The 16534-nt window shown below is 55.4% G+C and overlaps 2 protein-coding genes and 1 long non-coding RNA gene across 10 annotated transcripts in view; 2 read left to right on the forward strand and 1 right to left on the reverse strand.

Annotated features, from left to right (window-relative positions):
- Positions 1 to 16534, forward strand: part of LOC112869430 (neuroendocrine secretory protein 55) — a 53956-nt gene that overhangs the window by 35291 nt on the left and 2131 nt on the right.
- The window catches only part of GNAS (GNAS complex locus), a 55174-nt gene that overhangs the window by 21310 nt on the left and 17330 nt on the right, over positions 1 to 16534 (forward strand). For 4 of the 8 annotated variants that reach the window (XM_086702590.1, XM_086702589.1, XM_086702591.1 and 1 more), the window contains exon 1: positions 14625 to 14816. The exons of the other annotated variants lie outside the window; for them this stretch is intronic. In XM_086702590.1, coding sequence (XP_086558716.1) covers positions 14678 to 14816 — 139 coding nt within the window. In that variant the 5' untranslated portion in view covers positions 14625 to 14677. Of the gene's footprint in view, positions 1 to 14624; positions 14817 to 16534 lie in introns of those variants that run through there. 8 annotated transcript variants of the gene reach the window in all.
- On the reverse strand, positions 3053 to 11524 carry LOC147582849 (uncharacterized). Its single transcript, XR_015249572.1, has 2 exons — positions 5442 to 11524; positions 3053 to 4601 (listed from the first exon to the last, which is right to left on the reverse strand). It is a non-coding gene; the product is annotated as an uncharacterized LOC147582849 (long non-coding RNA).

Below are 16534 nucleotides of genomic sequence, written 5' to 3' on the forward strand. Positions count from 1 at the left end.
GGAGGGATTTTGAGCGGTCACACACCCCATTGCTGAAAATAATGTTTTTCTTTAAAGTCAGGTGCGTGACTCGGATGGACAAGCAAGGGCCTTGGCGCCGCAGGGAGGGCCGGGGACCGATGCTCTCTGATGGGCAGAGAGGCCGTGTTTTGGAGTGAGGAGAGAGTTAGCAAAGCAGGTGTTGGCCTTCATCTGGCTCAGGCAAGGATCAGGGAAGGAGCCCCGTTTCCTCCCCTCCCACCCTCCGGGGCTTGTCTGTAATCCCCGCCCTGACCTTAGGCATTGAGCCCATAGGGAGCCCCCCCCCCCAAGTGGGTTGCTGCACCCCCTGAAGGTGGCCCTGGGACTCCAGTCTGGCAGCGTTTAGAGAGAAACAAAAGTGAAAAGGAGACTCTCTCAGCTGCATACGGCCTCGGCTCCTGTGAATGAGGACGTAGGCTAAAGAGCAAAACACATCCAGGTTAGCTGCGGGGTCCCCAGGGATGAAGGGAGCAGAGGAAAGAGAAAACAGACCCGGAAGGTGCATGATTTCCGGCCACCTTTCACCTCCCTCCTCCCTTTTAGGGCTCTTTCATGCCCTGCAACGTACAGAGCAGACAGCTTCCTGAGCCTCCAGCACAGAATCACACAGAACAGGAGAGATGATTTGAACCTGCTCATCTAGGCTGCTTTTGTGTAACTGAATTACACAATGTCTCTGCTCAAAGTGATGTCGCTGCCGAAAGCGCCCCTCGGCCTTGAATTAAACACCGATGGGCATTATTTCCCTCCCAGGAGGCACCCTCTGCGGTGACGTCCCCCAAACAATTTGCGATTTTTCTGGGCTCCTTATCCCCCTCACTAAAAACTGGCATGCTGCTGGAGACACTTCCGATGTTGACGATTATTAACGGGCAGCAGATAATGAAACAGCGCGGACTTAGGGCTTTGTGGTGGATGAACTGTGGACATTTACAAGTAACCCCACTCTATTTCTTGCACTTAACAAGAGGATTAACAAGCGAAATGCAACATGTGCAGAATCTTAGAGGAGGGGCCGGCGGTCTGGAAATGGTGAGGCGGCACTGCAGGCTGGGCTGAGATGCCTCCTTCCCCTAGAACAAGCGCGGTCTCCCCAAGCCGAGATGCAAATCCTTGCTCTAGCTAGACACGCGGCGCTTCTGCCCGCTGCAGAGATGGATCGTGGAGGCGCCATGATCCTGCTGATTTCAATGGGCCAGTTGAGGGGAGAACGTTAGAAAAATATGCTGAAACCCATTCCCCTCGCTTTTTTGCTTGGAAAATAATATCAGGAGCCGGCAGTTTCGTCTGCAAGGAGAAACATTCCAGGACAGCATCTTGACTTACAAACCTTGGGGTAGTTTGATATTTTATTTTATGGCTTGGAGGAGAAAAAGAAAACAGATAAGATACAGAAGCTGGCGGGGGGGGGGGGGGCGGTCCAGGCTAGCCCACTGTAGGAGACTGTGCCTTTCCAACGTCAGAAGAGGGACAGAGTGAGGATTTCATCCCCTCTTTGAAAGAAATGGGCCCTTCGGAAAAGGAAAACATCCCATTCTTTTGAGAAACACAGTGAAGTGATCAGTTAATGTCAAGCCATGGTGGTCATAATCCTGTCTGGAGAATTGGTCTCGTTTTTCACGTCAGAATTAATATTGGTTGGGATCAGATGGCTTCTTAATTTAGACCATTTACATTTTATACAGTGCTAAAAAGGAGGGCTCGAGCCACTTTCTGGCCACAGCAACACCAAATAAACAGGAACAATGTAAGCCTTAAAAACATCCATTCTTTCCGCTATGGCTCTGTTCTGGCAAATTCTGAGTCACTCACCACAATCTGAAAACTCGGATTTTCATTGCTAGGAAAATGGAACGCCTTCCACCATCCTATGACTTCCTATTGCCCCCAAATGTCTCTTCTGGTGACCTTCTTGACTTTTGAGTTTTTGTCTTCTTCACACTGAAGCGTCCAAAGGATTTGGTCAAAAGTGGAATTGTGAAAAGGCATCTGGTTGTTTCGTCTACAGACAGCCAGTTTGCCTGAATATTTCAGGGAAACAGTTCATCCAACCACCTACCCTGACTTCACCCCAACACAGCCCAAATGCCGTAGATCAACTTATTTTTTGGAACCAGAGGGAGGAGACCGTAGAAGCGAGGCTGCGCTCTGAGGGACGAGGAAGACAGGGCACGAACAAGGTGTCGGAGGGTCTTGCTTTCTCTGCCGTGGCCATCTGAAGTCTGCACAGGGACGCTGGGGATGCAGTGGCAAGCCGGCCCTTACAGTCCGGCTCGGGGAGGCAGGCTGGTGCAAGAGACGCCTTTATGACTTGGCTCTCGGCAACATCATCATCGAGGTCAAGATTTGTCTGGTGCCTGCAGCCATCTTAGAATTTAGAGGAAGCTGAAGTCACGCCTGCCCTTGTTTTGCCTTAGGTTACAACCAGCTCAGTCCCACCAGGAAAAAAAAAATAATAACAAGGATGAGAAATGTAGCTTTCATGGAAAAAGAAAAAAATGTCCATGATTCAGTTTCTCAAAAAAGCTGACACCCCCCCCCCTCCTTTTATCTCACGGTCCCCCAAACTAGAACAAGATCATCAGTCTTCTCTCCTTGTCTTTCTTTCTCCTGTGGATAGCAAATTTAGACTCTCCAGGCTACGTTGTTTTTGTTTTTTTTTTTTCCCCTGGATCTTTCAATGCGGTAAACAGCCAGGCAGGTGGAGGAGGAAGGGGATGAGGAGAGGCAGGGGAAGGGTACCAGCTGCCTTGTCACACCTCCCTTGTGTGCTGCAGCCTTGTGGATTTCATTTCTATTTGCAGACAGCTCAGCCCAGAGCGGAGCATTGCTATTACCCCCAGATACTGTCTCTAACCCGTCTTTCTTCCTTTCCCTCCGGGGTGCGCGCAGGACAGAGCCCAGATGTGCTCAAACCCCCAGAACCACCCAGCCTTGATCCTTTATTTTTATGTCAGAGTTACAGAACCTTGAAAATGTGTTTTCAGCAGTTTACCACATACCGCGAATTTCAGGAGAAAAAGGTCAAAAATTGATGACTTAGATTTATTAGTAGCCCCATTAGGCAGACCTCAGAATTCTAATAATGGGTGTTTGCCGGACAAATCAATGTCACGTTTCTGAAAGCAAGAGAGTGACAGCTGGGTGATTTCACAGAATTACCAGGTATTGGAAGGAAGGTTAAGCAAGGGTCCAATTACGATAAGTGAGAGTGATTTTTCTCGTTTGTTTCCCTGGGGTTTGCGTGCCGCTATAGCTTTTAAAAAATTTTTCATTTGCAAGACGTGCTGTTTGGCTTTACACGTTTTAGAAGCGACGCGTGTTTTCTCTCCCCAAATCTCCTGCCTTTGGCATCCATTTTAGAGACGAGATTTTTTTTGCGGCAGGCTTCCCTCCTTTGGTCCTTTTTCCTCTTTCTTTTTACGGAGTCCCCTCTCTGCTTTCTGTACCGTCAGTAAATCTCGCAGATAACGTGGTGATGTTACGCCAGGTTGAGGAAAACACGTTTATTTAGCACATTTAAGAACATGTAAGGTAAAGGGAATACACAGGTATTTTATATCTAAGATTCCAACATGAAGTGTCCTTGGGGATCACATCAGTTAGTCAACAATTTGGTTTTCCCACATTTTGCATTCAGCCAGCCCATTGAAATGATGTGTTTAGAGTGCTTACTGACCTAATTAATAGCAAACCATCTAAGAGACTCTCTTTTAAGGCTGAGAATGATTTTCAGTTACCCTGCTCTGGGGCGCCCCCCTGAGGCACTGGGTTAATAACATCATAGTAGGAATTGGGGGTCAGTTAGGTTTTCCTAGACTTGGGGATGCTTTTAGTGGCTGTGAGTAAACGAAGTGTCCATTTAACTTGCGGATTAGAGGTCTTTGGGTCCCAACTAAGTTTTATATCAGCTCCCTTGGAAAGGTTCTTTCACGGCTCTGCTCTGTGGGATCCAGCTCTGGGGAGCCAATTATGAAGGGAATCCTGGTGCTCAAGAGGCAGAGATTACCTGTCAAGGGTAGGAAGCAAAAAAGCCTGACGCTGCTTTCAGCCGCTCGACACCTTCCACCATCTTCTTAGAAGCAGCGTTACTAGAACCAGTCTCCAAAGTGGCAGCATCTGGAGCTGGTCCCCTACCATCAGCCCCATCTTGCCAAGAGACAGGGGCCCAGTGCACACGGGGGACGGACCAAGGAAAGCCTTGTGAAGGATCCATGCCGGCTCGACAAAAAGCCTGGCCGCCTTCCTTCCCTCTGTAGTCCGGGACACCCCGTGGGAGTAGTCAACTGTGCCCAGGCCAGACTGACATTCCAGAGTGGCCCTCTAACCAGCATGCTGACATCAGCCCAGAATGCCCAAGGTTTGGTCTAGAGCCTTACTTGGCTTCCTCCACTGCTGCCAAGTTCCCATGAAAATCCGCTGCCTTCGCAGGTGACCGCTGACTTCTCACCCCAGAGGGGACCCACGGACTCCGTGGAGCCGATGCCCCGTGGCCCCCACCCCCAAGGCGTTTGCGTCTCGTACACGTGAAGGGCTAGTCTTCTAGAGATTTCATTTCTTGGCGTTAGGTCACTGCAACCCTGGGGTAAAAATAGGTATAATTAGTATGTTGCAGGTTAGACTCCGTGTTTCTAGCTTGGTGCCACTTCCTCTAATAATACCAATTTTGGTGACACGTCTCCTAGAATCCCGGGCTCGCTTCGGTTGCTAAAACCCTCCAAGAGGCGGTTGTAGGACAGACCTGTTTGCTTGAAAACCTGGAAGGGTTTGATCCTGATCAGTTCTCTCGGCTCCCACCTTGTCTTTCCCCCACCTTCCAGGGTCCGGATTTTCTTGTTTTATGTTCAGGGAGCAATGCCTCCATTTTCCGCGCGCCACCCCCCCCCCGCCACCCCGAGGCTGGCGTTTTTGTTGATGGCTGAGCACACATGGTCTTCTGTGTCTGTGGCGAAAGGCACTTTCCTGGCTGGCTCCAGAGTCCCCTACCAATTAATCGGTGGGGAAAATCTGAGTGGGGCACCACTTCAGCCAAGCTGGGCATTCATTAAGTACACCTGTCACTCGAGCCGGTGTCCAAAATCCAGCCCTGCGGGGCACAGCTGTGGCATTATTTCAGCCTGAGCAATTCAGTATTTAATGTTCCTTAGAAAAATAAATCATTCCAAGCTGCTACTGTTCACCTATTAACCCTTAGGGGATTTCAGAGCGGCAGGGGTGGGGGGGGGCAGTCTAACCCATAGCTCCCTTGGCTTTGCAGGGATAGCTCGTCCTTCCCAATGCTGGCTTGTACAAGTCGCTTCCCACATAGGGGAGAACAGGGACAGTGGAGCCCGCATCCTCTCGCCGTGCTGCAGCCACCGCCTTCCCCCCGGGGTGGGGAGGGGGGAGAAGTTAGACTTTCATTTCATCGATGCCTTTACCTGCATAGTACAGGTATTGCTTTCTCCAGGTGGCCAACTTCCTTTCTTTCCGCGGTCGCTTCCATTAGCCTGCGATCGTTGGCAAGTCATAATTTACAATTAAGGAAGTGTGGGGGTGGGGGGGGTGGGGGGGTTCATCAATAATCCGATCTTCTCATTTTATGTAAATGGACCCCCAAAGCAGTTTGTCCTCCCGATCGCTGGGCCCTTCTGTCACCTGGGTCTTAATAAATGAACGGGCCATCTGCAATTAATCTACGCAGTACAAGTCGTGAAAGCTGAGTTGTGCGCCTCCTGAAAGAAATCGGCTATATTTAGGTTTTAAGGCAATCCTGCTTTGTGTTCTTTGTAAAGTCAGCGACATTCTTTCAATTTTTTCAGCGTAATTAGCACAAAAGGGGCCCGTAATCTGAGAAGGTAGTAGGGACTCAGGCAACGGAGAGGCAGGAATGTTCAAGAAAGCTGCCCAGCAGCTTTCACAGCCCGGACAGCGTGCAGAGACCCCCGAGACGCGGCTGCGGGTAGAACTGAGGTCTGGAGCTCGTGGAAAGCTCTCCTTTTCATCTGATCCCCAGACCGGGGGCAAATGGCCGATGCTTCGGCCAAATGGTTTTCTCCTCCTAACTTGCAGTGGTCGGCAAAGACCTGGGGAAGCCACCGTGCCAATAGGGCTGTGCTGCTGTTGAGCGGGCTCCCGCCAGGCCGGCGGGGCGCGGTGCACCCCTGCAGACCCCAGCACCCGAGGGAGGGTGTCGGGGGGGGGTGCAGCCTGGGCATCTCACCAAATGGTGGCTGAATGGAGATTGGGGGGAAGGGGAGGGGGGCAGCCGGGAGGAGAGCTGGGGCTTGCTTGGAGCCTCAGTGCAAAGCAGAAGGCCGCCTTCCCCGTCTGGGAGCCAGGCTGTTTGTGCCCCCTCAAAATAAAAACCCGGGCAGATAGGTGGACCTGAAGTATAATTACACATTTTTTTCTAATTCAGTCTCAACGTGTGTGGGCAAACCCAAGAAGATGAAAAGGTAGACCCATTCCTAGATGAAGTAGACACGTGACTAATTATGTGCCATTAATTGCTTAATTGAGGGTTTACCAACAGCAGGTAGAAGTGAGCCTCGGGAGGGGTTCCAGCGGGGAAGGCCAGCGCCCAGGCCTGGCCGGAACCTCGGGCATCTGAAACACAGGCTGGTCAGTAGTTGCAAGGCTGTTTGAAAGGGGTCGCCGACGTTCCGTTGGTAGGTCGATCAAGTAAAACCCGAGATGGAAAACTTGTATCTCGAAGTCGTTGCATTGGTACGTAGGTAAAGCCAAAGCAGCATTTAATGAAAGGAAACTTATTACCCGGTGAAGCCAGAGCGTTTGACTGTCTAAACTCTTAATTATAGGGGGCTAAATTTGAAGAATTGAACGTGATGGCAAAAACCTAAAATCTTTAAAATCTGAGGAGGTCTTATTAGGATGCCACTCTATCGATTGGGCCAACTGGCTTTTTGTTTCTTCCTGTCAATACTTGTTTAGTAAGATGTTGGATCAAAATGTCACTTAAATAAGGCACCTCGAACATGAAAACAGAAGTTAGCCGGCCCTCCTTCCATCACTCCCCATCCTGGATGAGTCTCCATCCTCATGGCCAACGCAAAAGCTCTAAGCCACAGGCGTTGCCATTACCTTGGCCCTCAAGAAAAAATTTCCCCCCGCGGGGAGTTAAAAATATTTTATGTTTAGGGGAATTAATTTTCCTGCTCTCAAGCAGTTAACACTTGTACGGCTCTTTTTTTTTTTTTTTTTTTAAACCCAATTACAAACTCCAGTCAGTGGATCCATGGGTCTCTGTTTGATGTCATTGTGCCCCAAGTCCAAAGCGTGTCCCTCTAGAATCTTCAGTCAAGGCTACCATGGGTATCATTTTATTTAGATATAAGTTTAAAATTTTTTTTAATGTTTATTTATTTGAGAGAGAGAGAGAGAGAGAGAGAGTGAGCACGAGCTGGGGAGGGGCAGAGAAAGAGGGAGACACAGAGTCCGAAGCAGGCTCCAGGCTCGGGGCTGTCAGCACAGAGCCCGACACAGGGCTTGAACCCACCAACAGTGAGATCATGACCTGAGCTGAAGTCCGGCGCTTAACCGACTGAGCCACCCAGGAGCCCCCTAGATTTAAGTTTTAAAAGGAACAGAGGAGGGGGGTCCTCTGATTTCAGCTCAGGTCGTATCTCGCAGTTCGCGGGATCAAGTCCCATGTGGTGCTCCGTGGTTCACTGTCTGCCTCTCCCTTGCTCATTCTTGATATCTCTCTCTCTCTCAAAATAAATAAATAAACTTAAAAAAATAAAAGGAACAGAGTAAAGCATATAGTCTCCTTTTGACCGGTTCCGCCTTTTAAGGTCGGTGGTGGCTTTATTAAAAGTCTACTCCCAACCACTCTGGGACTCTTGGGGATGTTGGGAGGAAGGCACTAACAGCCTTGGCGACTGGGCATCCGTGGAGACCAGAAAGCTCCCCTCGTAAATGGGACCCACTCATCAAGAGTCCAAAAAGTTCCATGAAGGTGCAGAAAATCCCAGGTGCCTTCACAGTTGTGCACCGTGGTCTACCATAGATGCTCGAATGGCGTCTTAACGCACTGGCTCGAGGAATTGGGTCCAAACACTTTGGCCAGGGTGCTCCCCACAGTCCGTTTGGATTAGCTGTGTTTTACATTTGAAACAGATTGTTTTGGAATTAGTCAACGGAAACTAAAGAGGGAAAGTTCATGTGGCAGGTAGTTAATTCTTTGACTTCGAATCTTCTGAGGTGAAGTTTTACTAACTTGAACATCATGTGTCATCTAGAACGCAAGTTGAGAAGTACACTGTGATTGAAGTCACTAACTAGGGAATATGACAAGAAAAAATGCCCTGGGGCATCGCTAGGTTAGATTTGAAGAACTTTGTGGCCATAAGCGATAGAACCTCTTTAGCAGGGATTCCCTGGGTTTTGTGCAGCACTTTCAACATCTGTACGGCACAGGCTTCACGTCACATCCATTTGCGACAATTTGATTCTACTTAAATAAAGCGCAGAAGGTGCCTTAAAGACCGAAAACACTGCGTGGAGGCGTTAAATGCTATTAAAATCTTATAGCTGAGGTTTCTGTTTCAGTGGAAACCTATTTATTGTTTCCTAGGCTATTAAAATATTATTATATTTTCTCTGGGCTCTTTCCATGACCCCAGCTGATGAAAGGCCAAGAACACGCTTGTCCAAAAACTGAATTACATCATTTAAGTGTAACAATGTTTTCACGATTCCGAGCTATAGTGAGTCTGTTGCTTCTAAAAGCAGACAAGGCATTCTTGCTCAGACAGGAAAATGTAAAAGAGCCAAGGAACACATCCATCCGTAAATACGAAGCTTACAAGACCACAAAACTCAAACTCGGACACGTGAATTCGCCGTCAAATGTGGCGTTGGAAGGACCTGTCGCTAGGCCGTTGCTCTGGGTAGCATGTGACAGCGTCTGTCTCACCCAGTTGTATCATTAGGAGACCTCGTGTTTTAGGTTAAGGGTGCGTCATCCCAATTTTCTGGCTTTGGAAGGAAGCAGGTCACCTGAGCCAGGGACCTGTGCCCTCCCTGGACGTTTGATGCCCGGGACATTCTGGCCCTTTGCTCCTCTCTGGAGCCTGAAGTTTCCACGACCTCCATCTCTCCCTGAGCCAAACGAGAGGCCCCCTCCATTAAAAACAAAACAAAACAAAACAAAACTCTAGTCTGAGCTGTTCCAAGAATTATGCTAATGGATTGCTTGTACTTTCAAAGCGTAAACCAGGTCCTTAAAATGGCAACGACCTATTAGAATAAATTACTAATTCATATGAAAAGGTCACGCATGGTGGCCTCCAAATGTGAAAGCCCTTTTTAAAAATTAAAACTTTTAAGGCCAGGGGTAGGTCAAATGCGAGACGGAAAACTATAGCCGGTGTCAGCTCACCACACCAATTAAGTAAAATCTCGTCTTTCCGTTTGTGTTGGGTGAAAACAGAAAGCCGGACAGACCACAACGAGCTTGTGTTTCAGGGCGCTCGGTGCCATTTGCTTACCTGTAAACCCTTGATTCCACCTGCTGTCATTTATTTACAAAGTAAATGCCTTGTGTGTCCGCCAGCGGCCACAACGCCATATAGGTGAAGCCTATGCCGAAACAAAACAAAAACCCCTGGAGGGTGGCCTGCTGGGTTAGAAGTCGAAATGAGTGAAGCCCTGACCTTGCTGGATACGTTTCTGGGACAATAGCCCCCATTGTGCCTTTGCCTGGAATATGTGTCTGTGTGTGACATGGGACAGCTTCACCCCTTTCAGAGTTCAGGTGTGATGTTTATCGAGAAGGGGGGAGACGGTAACCCAGCTCCAGGATTTCCAAATAAGAAGACTCAGCAGTAGAGTCACCCCAGTGATGTGTAGCTATTGGCAGAAGTATGGAGGCCGTCTGTATTGGTTACCCTTTAGCTTGTTCCTCTTAAATACAGTGTATTTGTGTTTTGCCACATCAGAAGCAGGAAGGAAGATGCTTTTGAACAAATGGAGCGTAACAGAAACTTCTGGCCTGTTCCTCCTCCTTATCCGTCTTTGCCAGTTTTCAAAAATGACGATCAGTTCGTCGAATTCAATCAAGAAGTTTTTATTGAATAGGGGAAGATAACCAGTCGTTTCGGGGCTAGTCGGCGAATGATTGTGAGTGAGCCGTGACCCCTTCAAAAAGCCGCGGAATCCTTGCCCGTGAGGCCTTCCCGTCCAAGCGGCCTCTAGGCGCATTTGGGTCTATCCCTTTAACCATCTTCATCCACTTGGGTTTAGGGGAAAAGCATTAACCTCCAACATATCTCTTTGGAGCTCTTTTCAGAAGAAGGTGCATTTTGGGGTGGAAGGAAGGGAGGCCAGGCCGCAGCCGGAAGTGTCATGGGAGACGTGGCTCCAGTCTGCGTGAGTGTGCGGTGGGAAGGCGTGCTCAGCAGTTCGCGGAGGTTGGAGAAGGTCGGAGGCCCTCGGAGGCCTAGCAGCTGCAGGTTATGAGGGTCCGGAGCGGCTTTTGCTTCCTGTTCTTCGTGCCCAGGGTCTTTAGCGACTTTGCGTTGCCCTCTGTTGTCTTTCAGAGCCATAAAAAAAAAAGGGGGCGGGGGGGCCTTGTAGAGCAGGGATAGAGGTGTTACCTGACGGGGCCAAGAGAAATAATAGGTAACCTCTCCTTCTCTCCACCTCTTCTTACTTTTCGGCAAAGGGGGATTTCAGTAGTTCAGTTGAATGGTTAACAGTGTCCTTCTGCTTTCAAAGAAAACTTAGAATGTTACAGACAGTGTACTCAAGGCCTCTGGAAGGATCCACAGCCCCCACCTCTCCCGGTACCCCTAGGTATGGTAAGCGTGTTTCCGTTTACAGGTGGGCTTCCTTCCTTCCTTTTTCCCTAGCCACCCCACGCTTTCCTGACTGTTGAGAAAGTCAGATAAGGCCAAAAGTAAGGGAGAGAGTTTCATGACCACTTTGCCCATCTGGGTTTCCTGGCAGGTAGGCCGGCCACACACCCAAGGCAGTCGCCGAGTCTTATCACCTGGGCGCCAGGTGGGCCACATGGCCCGACCACCTGTTGAATGGATGAATGAATGAATGAAAGAATGAACTGTACCCAAGCAGACACCCGTGTGGCAGCAAGTGACTCATCCAGGGTCCCAGGAAAAGTGAGCGACGGCTCTGAGGAACTTTAGCGTCGCTGCCCTGAACCCCAGTGCGCTCCTACCACTCCTGGGGTGGGGACACTTGAGAGTTTTCCAACAAATTCGTGGTCAATAAACTACTTCTCCGTCTGTTGCAGGGGCTCCCCCGCAGTGCCCGGGCCGGGCCGCGGGCCTCCAGGACACCCCTCGGCCCTCCACCCCTCCAGCCTGGGAGGACGCCGCCGCCGCGCACCAACTCTGCGGCCTCCGGCCACCGCCGCTCAGGCTCTCGCGCGCTCGTCGCCAGCGCGCCGCCCGCCTCCTGCTCCTTGGCGGTAGGGCTGGCTTTGCGCTCGCACAGCGCCTCTCACCGCAAGAGCGAAACCCTTTCCAGGCGTTGCGATTAATTAGTCTTGCCGACACCTAGCTCCACGGGCACGCGCCGCCGGGGAAGGGAGGGGTGGGGTGGCGGTCCCCGCGCGCGCTAACCGGGAAACTGGAGGTAAGGAGGCGCGCAACAGGGGTAAGCGCCGCCGTCGCACACTTTGTACGCCGCCCAGGGCTACACCACTCACCGAAAATTGGGAGGCAGGTCTGGGAGGCGGGGTCCGGCGCCCACCGCCTTGGGCGGCCCCGCGCCCCGCGCCGCCGCGCCCCCCGCGCCCCCCGCCCACACTCGCACCACCCGCACGGTGGCCCGCACCCCCTGGGTGCGCGGCGGCCCGTTTGGGCGCGTCCCCGGCGGGCCGATTTTTCGGCTTCCCCTTCGCTTTATAGGGGCCGCCGCTGTGGGTCCGTCCTCTGAAGAGGCTGGGGCGTCATCGGGCTGGTTAGGAGCGCCGGTCTTCAGCGGGGACACTCAGTCGCGTCGGCACCGCGGAGCGGGCTGCGTCAGGTGGCTGGCCCGGCGCGGCGCTCGCCCGCCCGCTCGCTCGCTCGCCCGCTCGCTCTCCGGCTCTCCGGCTCGGGGCTGCGGCGCCGGCTGGAGCGAACCCCTGTCCCGGCGCGGGGCGGCGGCGGGCGGCCGGCCGGCAGGCAGGCAGGCAGGCACTGCCTTGCGTGTGAGTGCATCTCACTCACATGTAAGTCCGGGTGCACCGTGGCCTCCCGCGGAAGTGCGAGTCGCCCGGCGCGGGGCAAGAGCCGCCGGGGCCGGGACGGGGCAGGGGCGCCCCGGCGCCGCCGCCCTGCCCCGCGCCTGCCGGGCACCCCCCAATTCTCTCTTTTCTCTTTTCTCCTCTCCATTGGCGTGCCCAAGAGCCAAACCGAGGAGCGCCTGAGGGTAACAGCAAACTCGCGCCATCGCGCCTCTGCACTTTTCTTTTTTGAGTTGTTTGACATTTCTCGGTGCTTTTTGGTTTCTCGCTGTTGTTGGGTGCTTTTTGGTTTGTTCTCACCCCTTTTTTTCGTTTGCTCATCCTTTTTGGCGCTAACTCTTAGGCAGCCAGCCCAGCAGCCCGAAGCCCGGGCCAGCCGCGCTCCGCGGCCCCGGGGGCAGCGCAGCAGCGGGGATCGCAGCCGACTCCCCCCCGACACGGGGCGCACGGGGTCCGGCCAGGCCGAGGCCGGGGGCAAGCAGGGCGCCCGGGCCAGGCGCGAGCCCGGCACCCCGAGGTGGCCGAGCCACCATGCTGAAGATGGCCATGAAGATCAAAGCCCGAGCAGCGGAGAGCGAGAAGAAGACGGCGGCGGCTGCGGCCGAGGTGGCTGCCGAAGCTGCGGCGGCGGCTGCGGCGCTGGCCGAGCCGAGAGAGCCGCTCGCGCCGCGGAAGAGCGGGGACTCCGAGAGGACCCCGAAGAGCGCGGCGCGGGAGGCGCCCCCCGAGAAGTTCCTGACCGAAAAGGAGCGCAGGAAGATGGAGAAGAAGCTGCTGGAGCAGCGAAGAAAAGAGGAGAAGAAGAAGGAGAAGGAGAGGAAGAAGCTGGAGAAGATGCAGAAGAAGAAGAAGAAGACGGCGCCCGAAGCCCGGGAGGAGGCCCGAGGCCCGGAGGCCGCCGCCGCTGCCGCCGCCGCCGCCGCCGACGAGGGCGCCGCGGAGGGCGCCGGCGGGGTCGGCGAGGGCGCCGGCGGCGGGGGCACGAGTAGGGCCTGGGCCGCGTGGGACACGGACTCGGGCGACGAGGACGACGCCTACTACACGGCGCCGCGCGTGGGGGGCGTCGTGTGGCGGCCCGGGCCGCTGAAGGCCGGCGCGCTGAGCGCCCACCTGCCGCTCGTGGTCTTCCTGGTCTTCTCGGTGCGCAGCCCCTCGTGGGTGCTCAACTTCCTGCTGCAGAAGCGCACGGAGCAGGGCCGCGGCTGCGGCTTCGTGTTCGGCGCGACCTGCTGCTTCCGAGTGTTCCTGGGCTGCGCCTTCTTCTCCTACTTGGGCGGCCGCGCCAAGCGCAGAGGCCGCGGGCGCTCGGGGGCCAGCGGCGCCTTCGGCCCGGGCAGTGGCGCCCGGCGCCGGGGGCGCGACGAGCGGCTCATCTAGTCAGACCCCCGCCCCCCGCCCCCCGCCACCGCCGCCCCCACCAGAAACCACCATCGCTGTGTCGTGTGGATTTTTATTCAGTATTTGTGTGTGTGTTTGGACACATTTTCCTTTTCGGTTGCTCTGTCCTTTGGTTCGTGCTCGCCTCGCTTTTTCCACACTCCCTGCTCTCTGGTTCTCTCTGTGTCTCTCTCTCTCTCTTTTCGAAAATTTTCCGAAGTCCGGGCTCGGGCTGGCGCTCCCTCCCCTTCCGCCCACCCCGGCCCCTCGGCGGCGCCCGCGGGAGGAGGGGGGGGGGCTCGGCCTTGGGGGCCGCAAGGGCTACGCGGCCCGGGGGGTGGAGCGTTGGCGTCGTGCGAGGGGTCGTCACTGGCTCGGGGCCGCCCCCTCTCCCCCCCCCCTTTCCCGTGGCCGGGCCCTCCCGGGGGCCCGAGCCAGGGAGGGGGGCAGGGGGGGCGGCTCCCCGGCCCGTCCCGTCCCGGGCCGGGCGCGGGCGGAGGGACCCCCCTTCCCGGGCACCCGGGGAGTGGGGGGGGGACGCCTCCCTCCGCCAGCTCCCGCCCTCCCCGCCGCCGCGGCCGCTGCCGCGGCTGCTCCTCATCCCTCCTCCTCCTCCTCCTCCTCCTTCCACCCCCCTCGCCGCCGCCGCCTCCTCCTCCTCCCCCCGCCTCCCCCCGCCCGCTGCAAAGCTTTGGGTCGGGGCGGCGGCGGGCCCGGGCCGAGGCAATAAGAGCGGCGGCGGCGGCAGCGGCGGCAGCAGCTCCCGCAGCTCCTGCTCTGGTCCGCCTCGGCCCGGCGGCGGCCATCAGCCCCCTCGGCCTCGGCTCGAGGGGCGGGGAGCGACGCGCTCCCCTCGGTCCGACCGCCACCACCCTCCCCGCGCGCTCCGCGGCCCGCGCCCCGTAGTCCGCCCCGCGCGCTCCTCCCCGAGGAGCCGAGCCCGCGCCCGGCCCGCCCGCCCGGCGCTGCCCCGGCCCTCCCGGCCCCGCGTGAGGCCGCCCGCGCCCGGCCCCGCCGCCGCCGCCGCCGCCGCCGCCGCCGCAGCAGCCCGGCCGCGCCCCGCGCCCCGCCGCCGCCGCCGCCATGGGCTGCCTCGGAAACAGTAAGACCGAGGACCAGCGCAACGAGGAGAAGGCGCAGCGCGAGGCCAACAAAAAGATCGAGAAACAGCTGCAGAAGGACAAGCAGGTCTACCGGGCCACGCACCGCCTGCTGCTGCTGGGTAAGGGCGGGGCGGGGGGCGCCGGCCCCGGCCCGGCCCGGGGGCCCCTCGGGGCGCCCCGCAGGCCGCGCGCGCCGAGCCCGCCCCCCGCCCCGGGCGCGCGCTCCCGAGCCCGCCGCCCGCTCGCGGGCTCTGTCTCTGGGGGGCGAGGCCGGAAGGGGGACCCCGGGGCGCAGATTCGGCCGGGCGGGGGGGGGGCGGGGGGGCTCAAAATGGGGCGGGGGGCCGCGGCGGCGCGGGCGCGGGGCCCCCTCCCCCGGCCCGCCCGTTCTCCGTCTCTGTTTCTCTCTCTCTCGCCCTCCCCCTTGCTCTTTTTCCTCTGTTTTCCGCGAGGCCTACACGACGCCGGGGGTTTGGGTGCATGTTGGGGAGGGGGAGGGGGAGCCCCACAGGGCTCGGGAGACTGCGACAAAAAGAGGGTTTCGGGGACAGGAAATGGGGTGGCGGGCAGAGGGAGGGGGACCCGCCTCCGTGGGGTGTGTGATTTGTTGGGAGAGGGAGAAGAAAAGAGGGGCCAGAGAGGAGGGGGTGACGTGGGGGGGGGGGGCCGCCGCGGTGGCGGAGGGGACCTCGCCGAGGGGAGGCTGTGGCGAGGGAAGTGGCCGAGGAGAGTGGGGGGGGGGGGGGGCGGGTGACATCAGCCCCTCGGAAGGGATCGGAGTGGTAAAGGTGGTGCAGTGAGGGGGAGGGGGCGCGGGCGAGTCGTGGCGCCGGAGTGGGGGGGGGGGGCGGGGAGGAGGGAGCGCGGCGGCCGCTGGGCGCGACTCGGTGCGTTTCGGGCAGGACACACTGTGTGCGCGGAGCAGACGTGTCCCGGGCCGGGGCCCGCCGTGGAAGGAAGAGAAGGAGAATCAAATAAAATGAGACCAAAAAAAAAAAAAAAAAAAAAAATGGAGTTAGTACGCTAAGTGCCCAGTGAAACCAAATGACACGTCATTTTTACAGTATGACCTTTTTTTCCCCTTCCAGACATGCAGGCTTTTTGAAAAGCAAAGAGAATTAATTGTAGCACAGCCCCCTCCCGCCCCCCCCACCACACACACACACACACACACACACACACACACACACACACACACCATTAACACGCGCGCACACACATTTTCCTGTTGGTTGGCCACATTGAGAGTGCTTTGTGAAAAAGAAAAAAAAAGACATTCATAAATCAGAACTGGAAAATGACATTTGTCTGTAAATGGCTTCTTGGTCTGGAAATGGCGTGGGGGTTTTTTTTGTTTGTTTTTTTTGTGTTTGTTTTGGTTTTTTTGTCCTTCTCAAGGTGGGAGGGGGCATTGAGAGCGCTTTAAGGAGAAGACTTTTTTTCCAGGTGGAAGGAGATGGGCAGACGTTAATTAGTTGTTTGTCAAGTGACATTTGGTTGTTTGGTTTTGTGTTTTCTCTTGATTGCGGTTTTTCCTCTTTGGCCAAAAAAAAAAAAAAAAAAAAAAAAGGCGGGGAGGTGGGGGTTGTTAACTATAAGGACATGGCCTCCTTTTTTCTTAAAGGTGCTGATGGGGGTGGGGGGAGGCAAAGTGAAACATAAGCACAAAAGAAATTGTTGAAATGACCACAAGAATGACACAAACATTAATTAGCATGGAAGTTTTCCACTTCCTTAGTAATTTGGCTATCTGAGTTAATTTGTGAATTTGCGAGGTTAAACCCTAGTTCATGGTCGCACTTCAAAAACAGTTTGACTATAAAGAATAAAAACGTAA

The sequence above is a fragment of the Puma concolor genome, chromosome A3 (genome assembly GCF_028749965.1).
Source record: "Puma concolor isolate L17-30 chromosome A3, mPumCon1.1.hap2, whole genome shotgun sequence".
In the NCBI taxonomy this organism is placed as follows: Eukaryota; Metazoa; Chordata; class Mammalia; order Carnivora; family Felidae; genus Puma; species Puma concolor.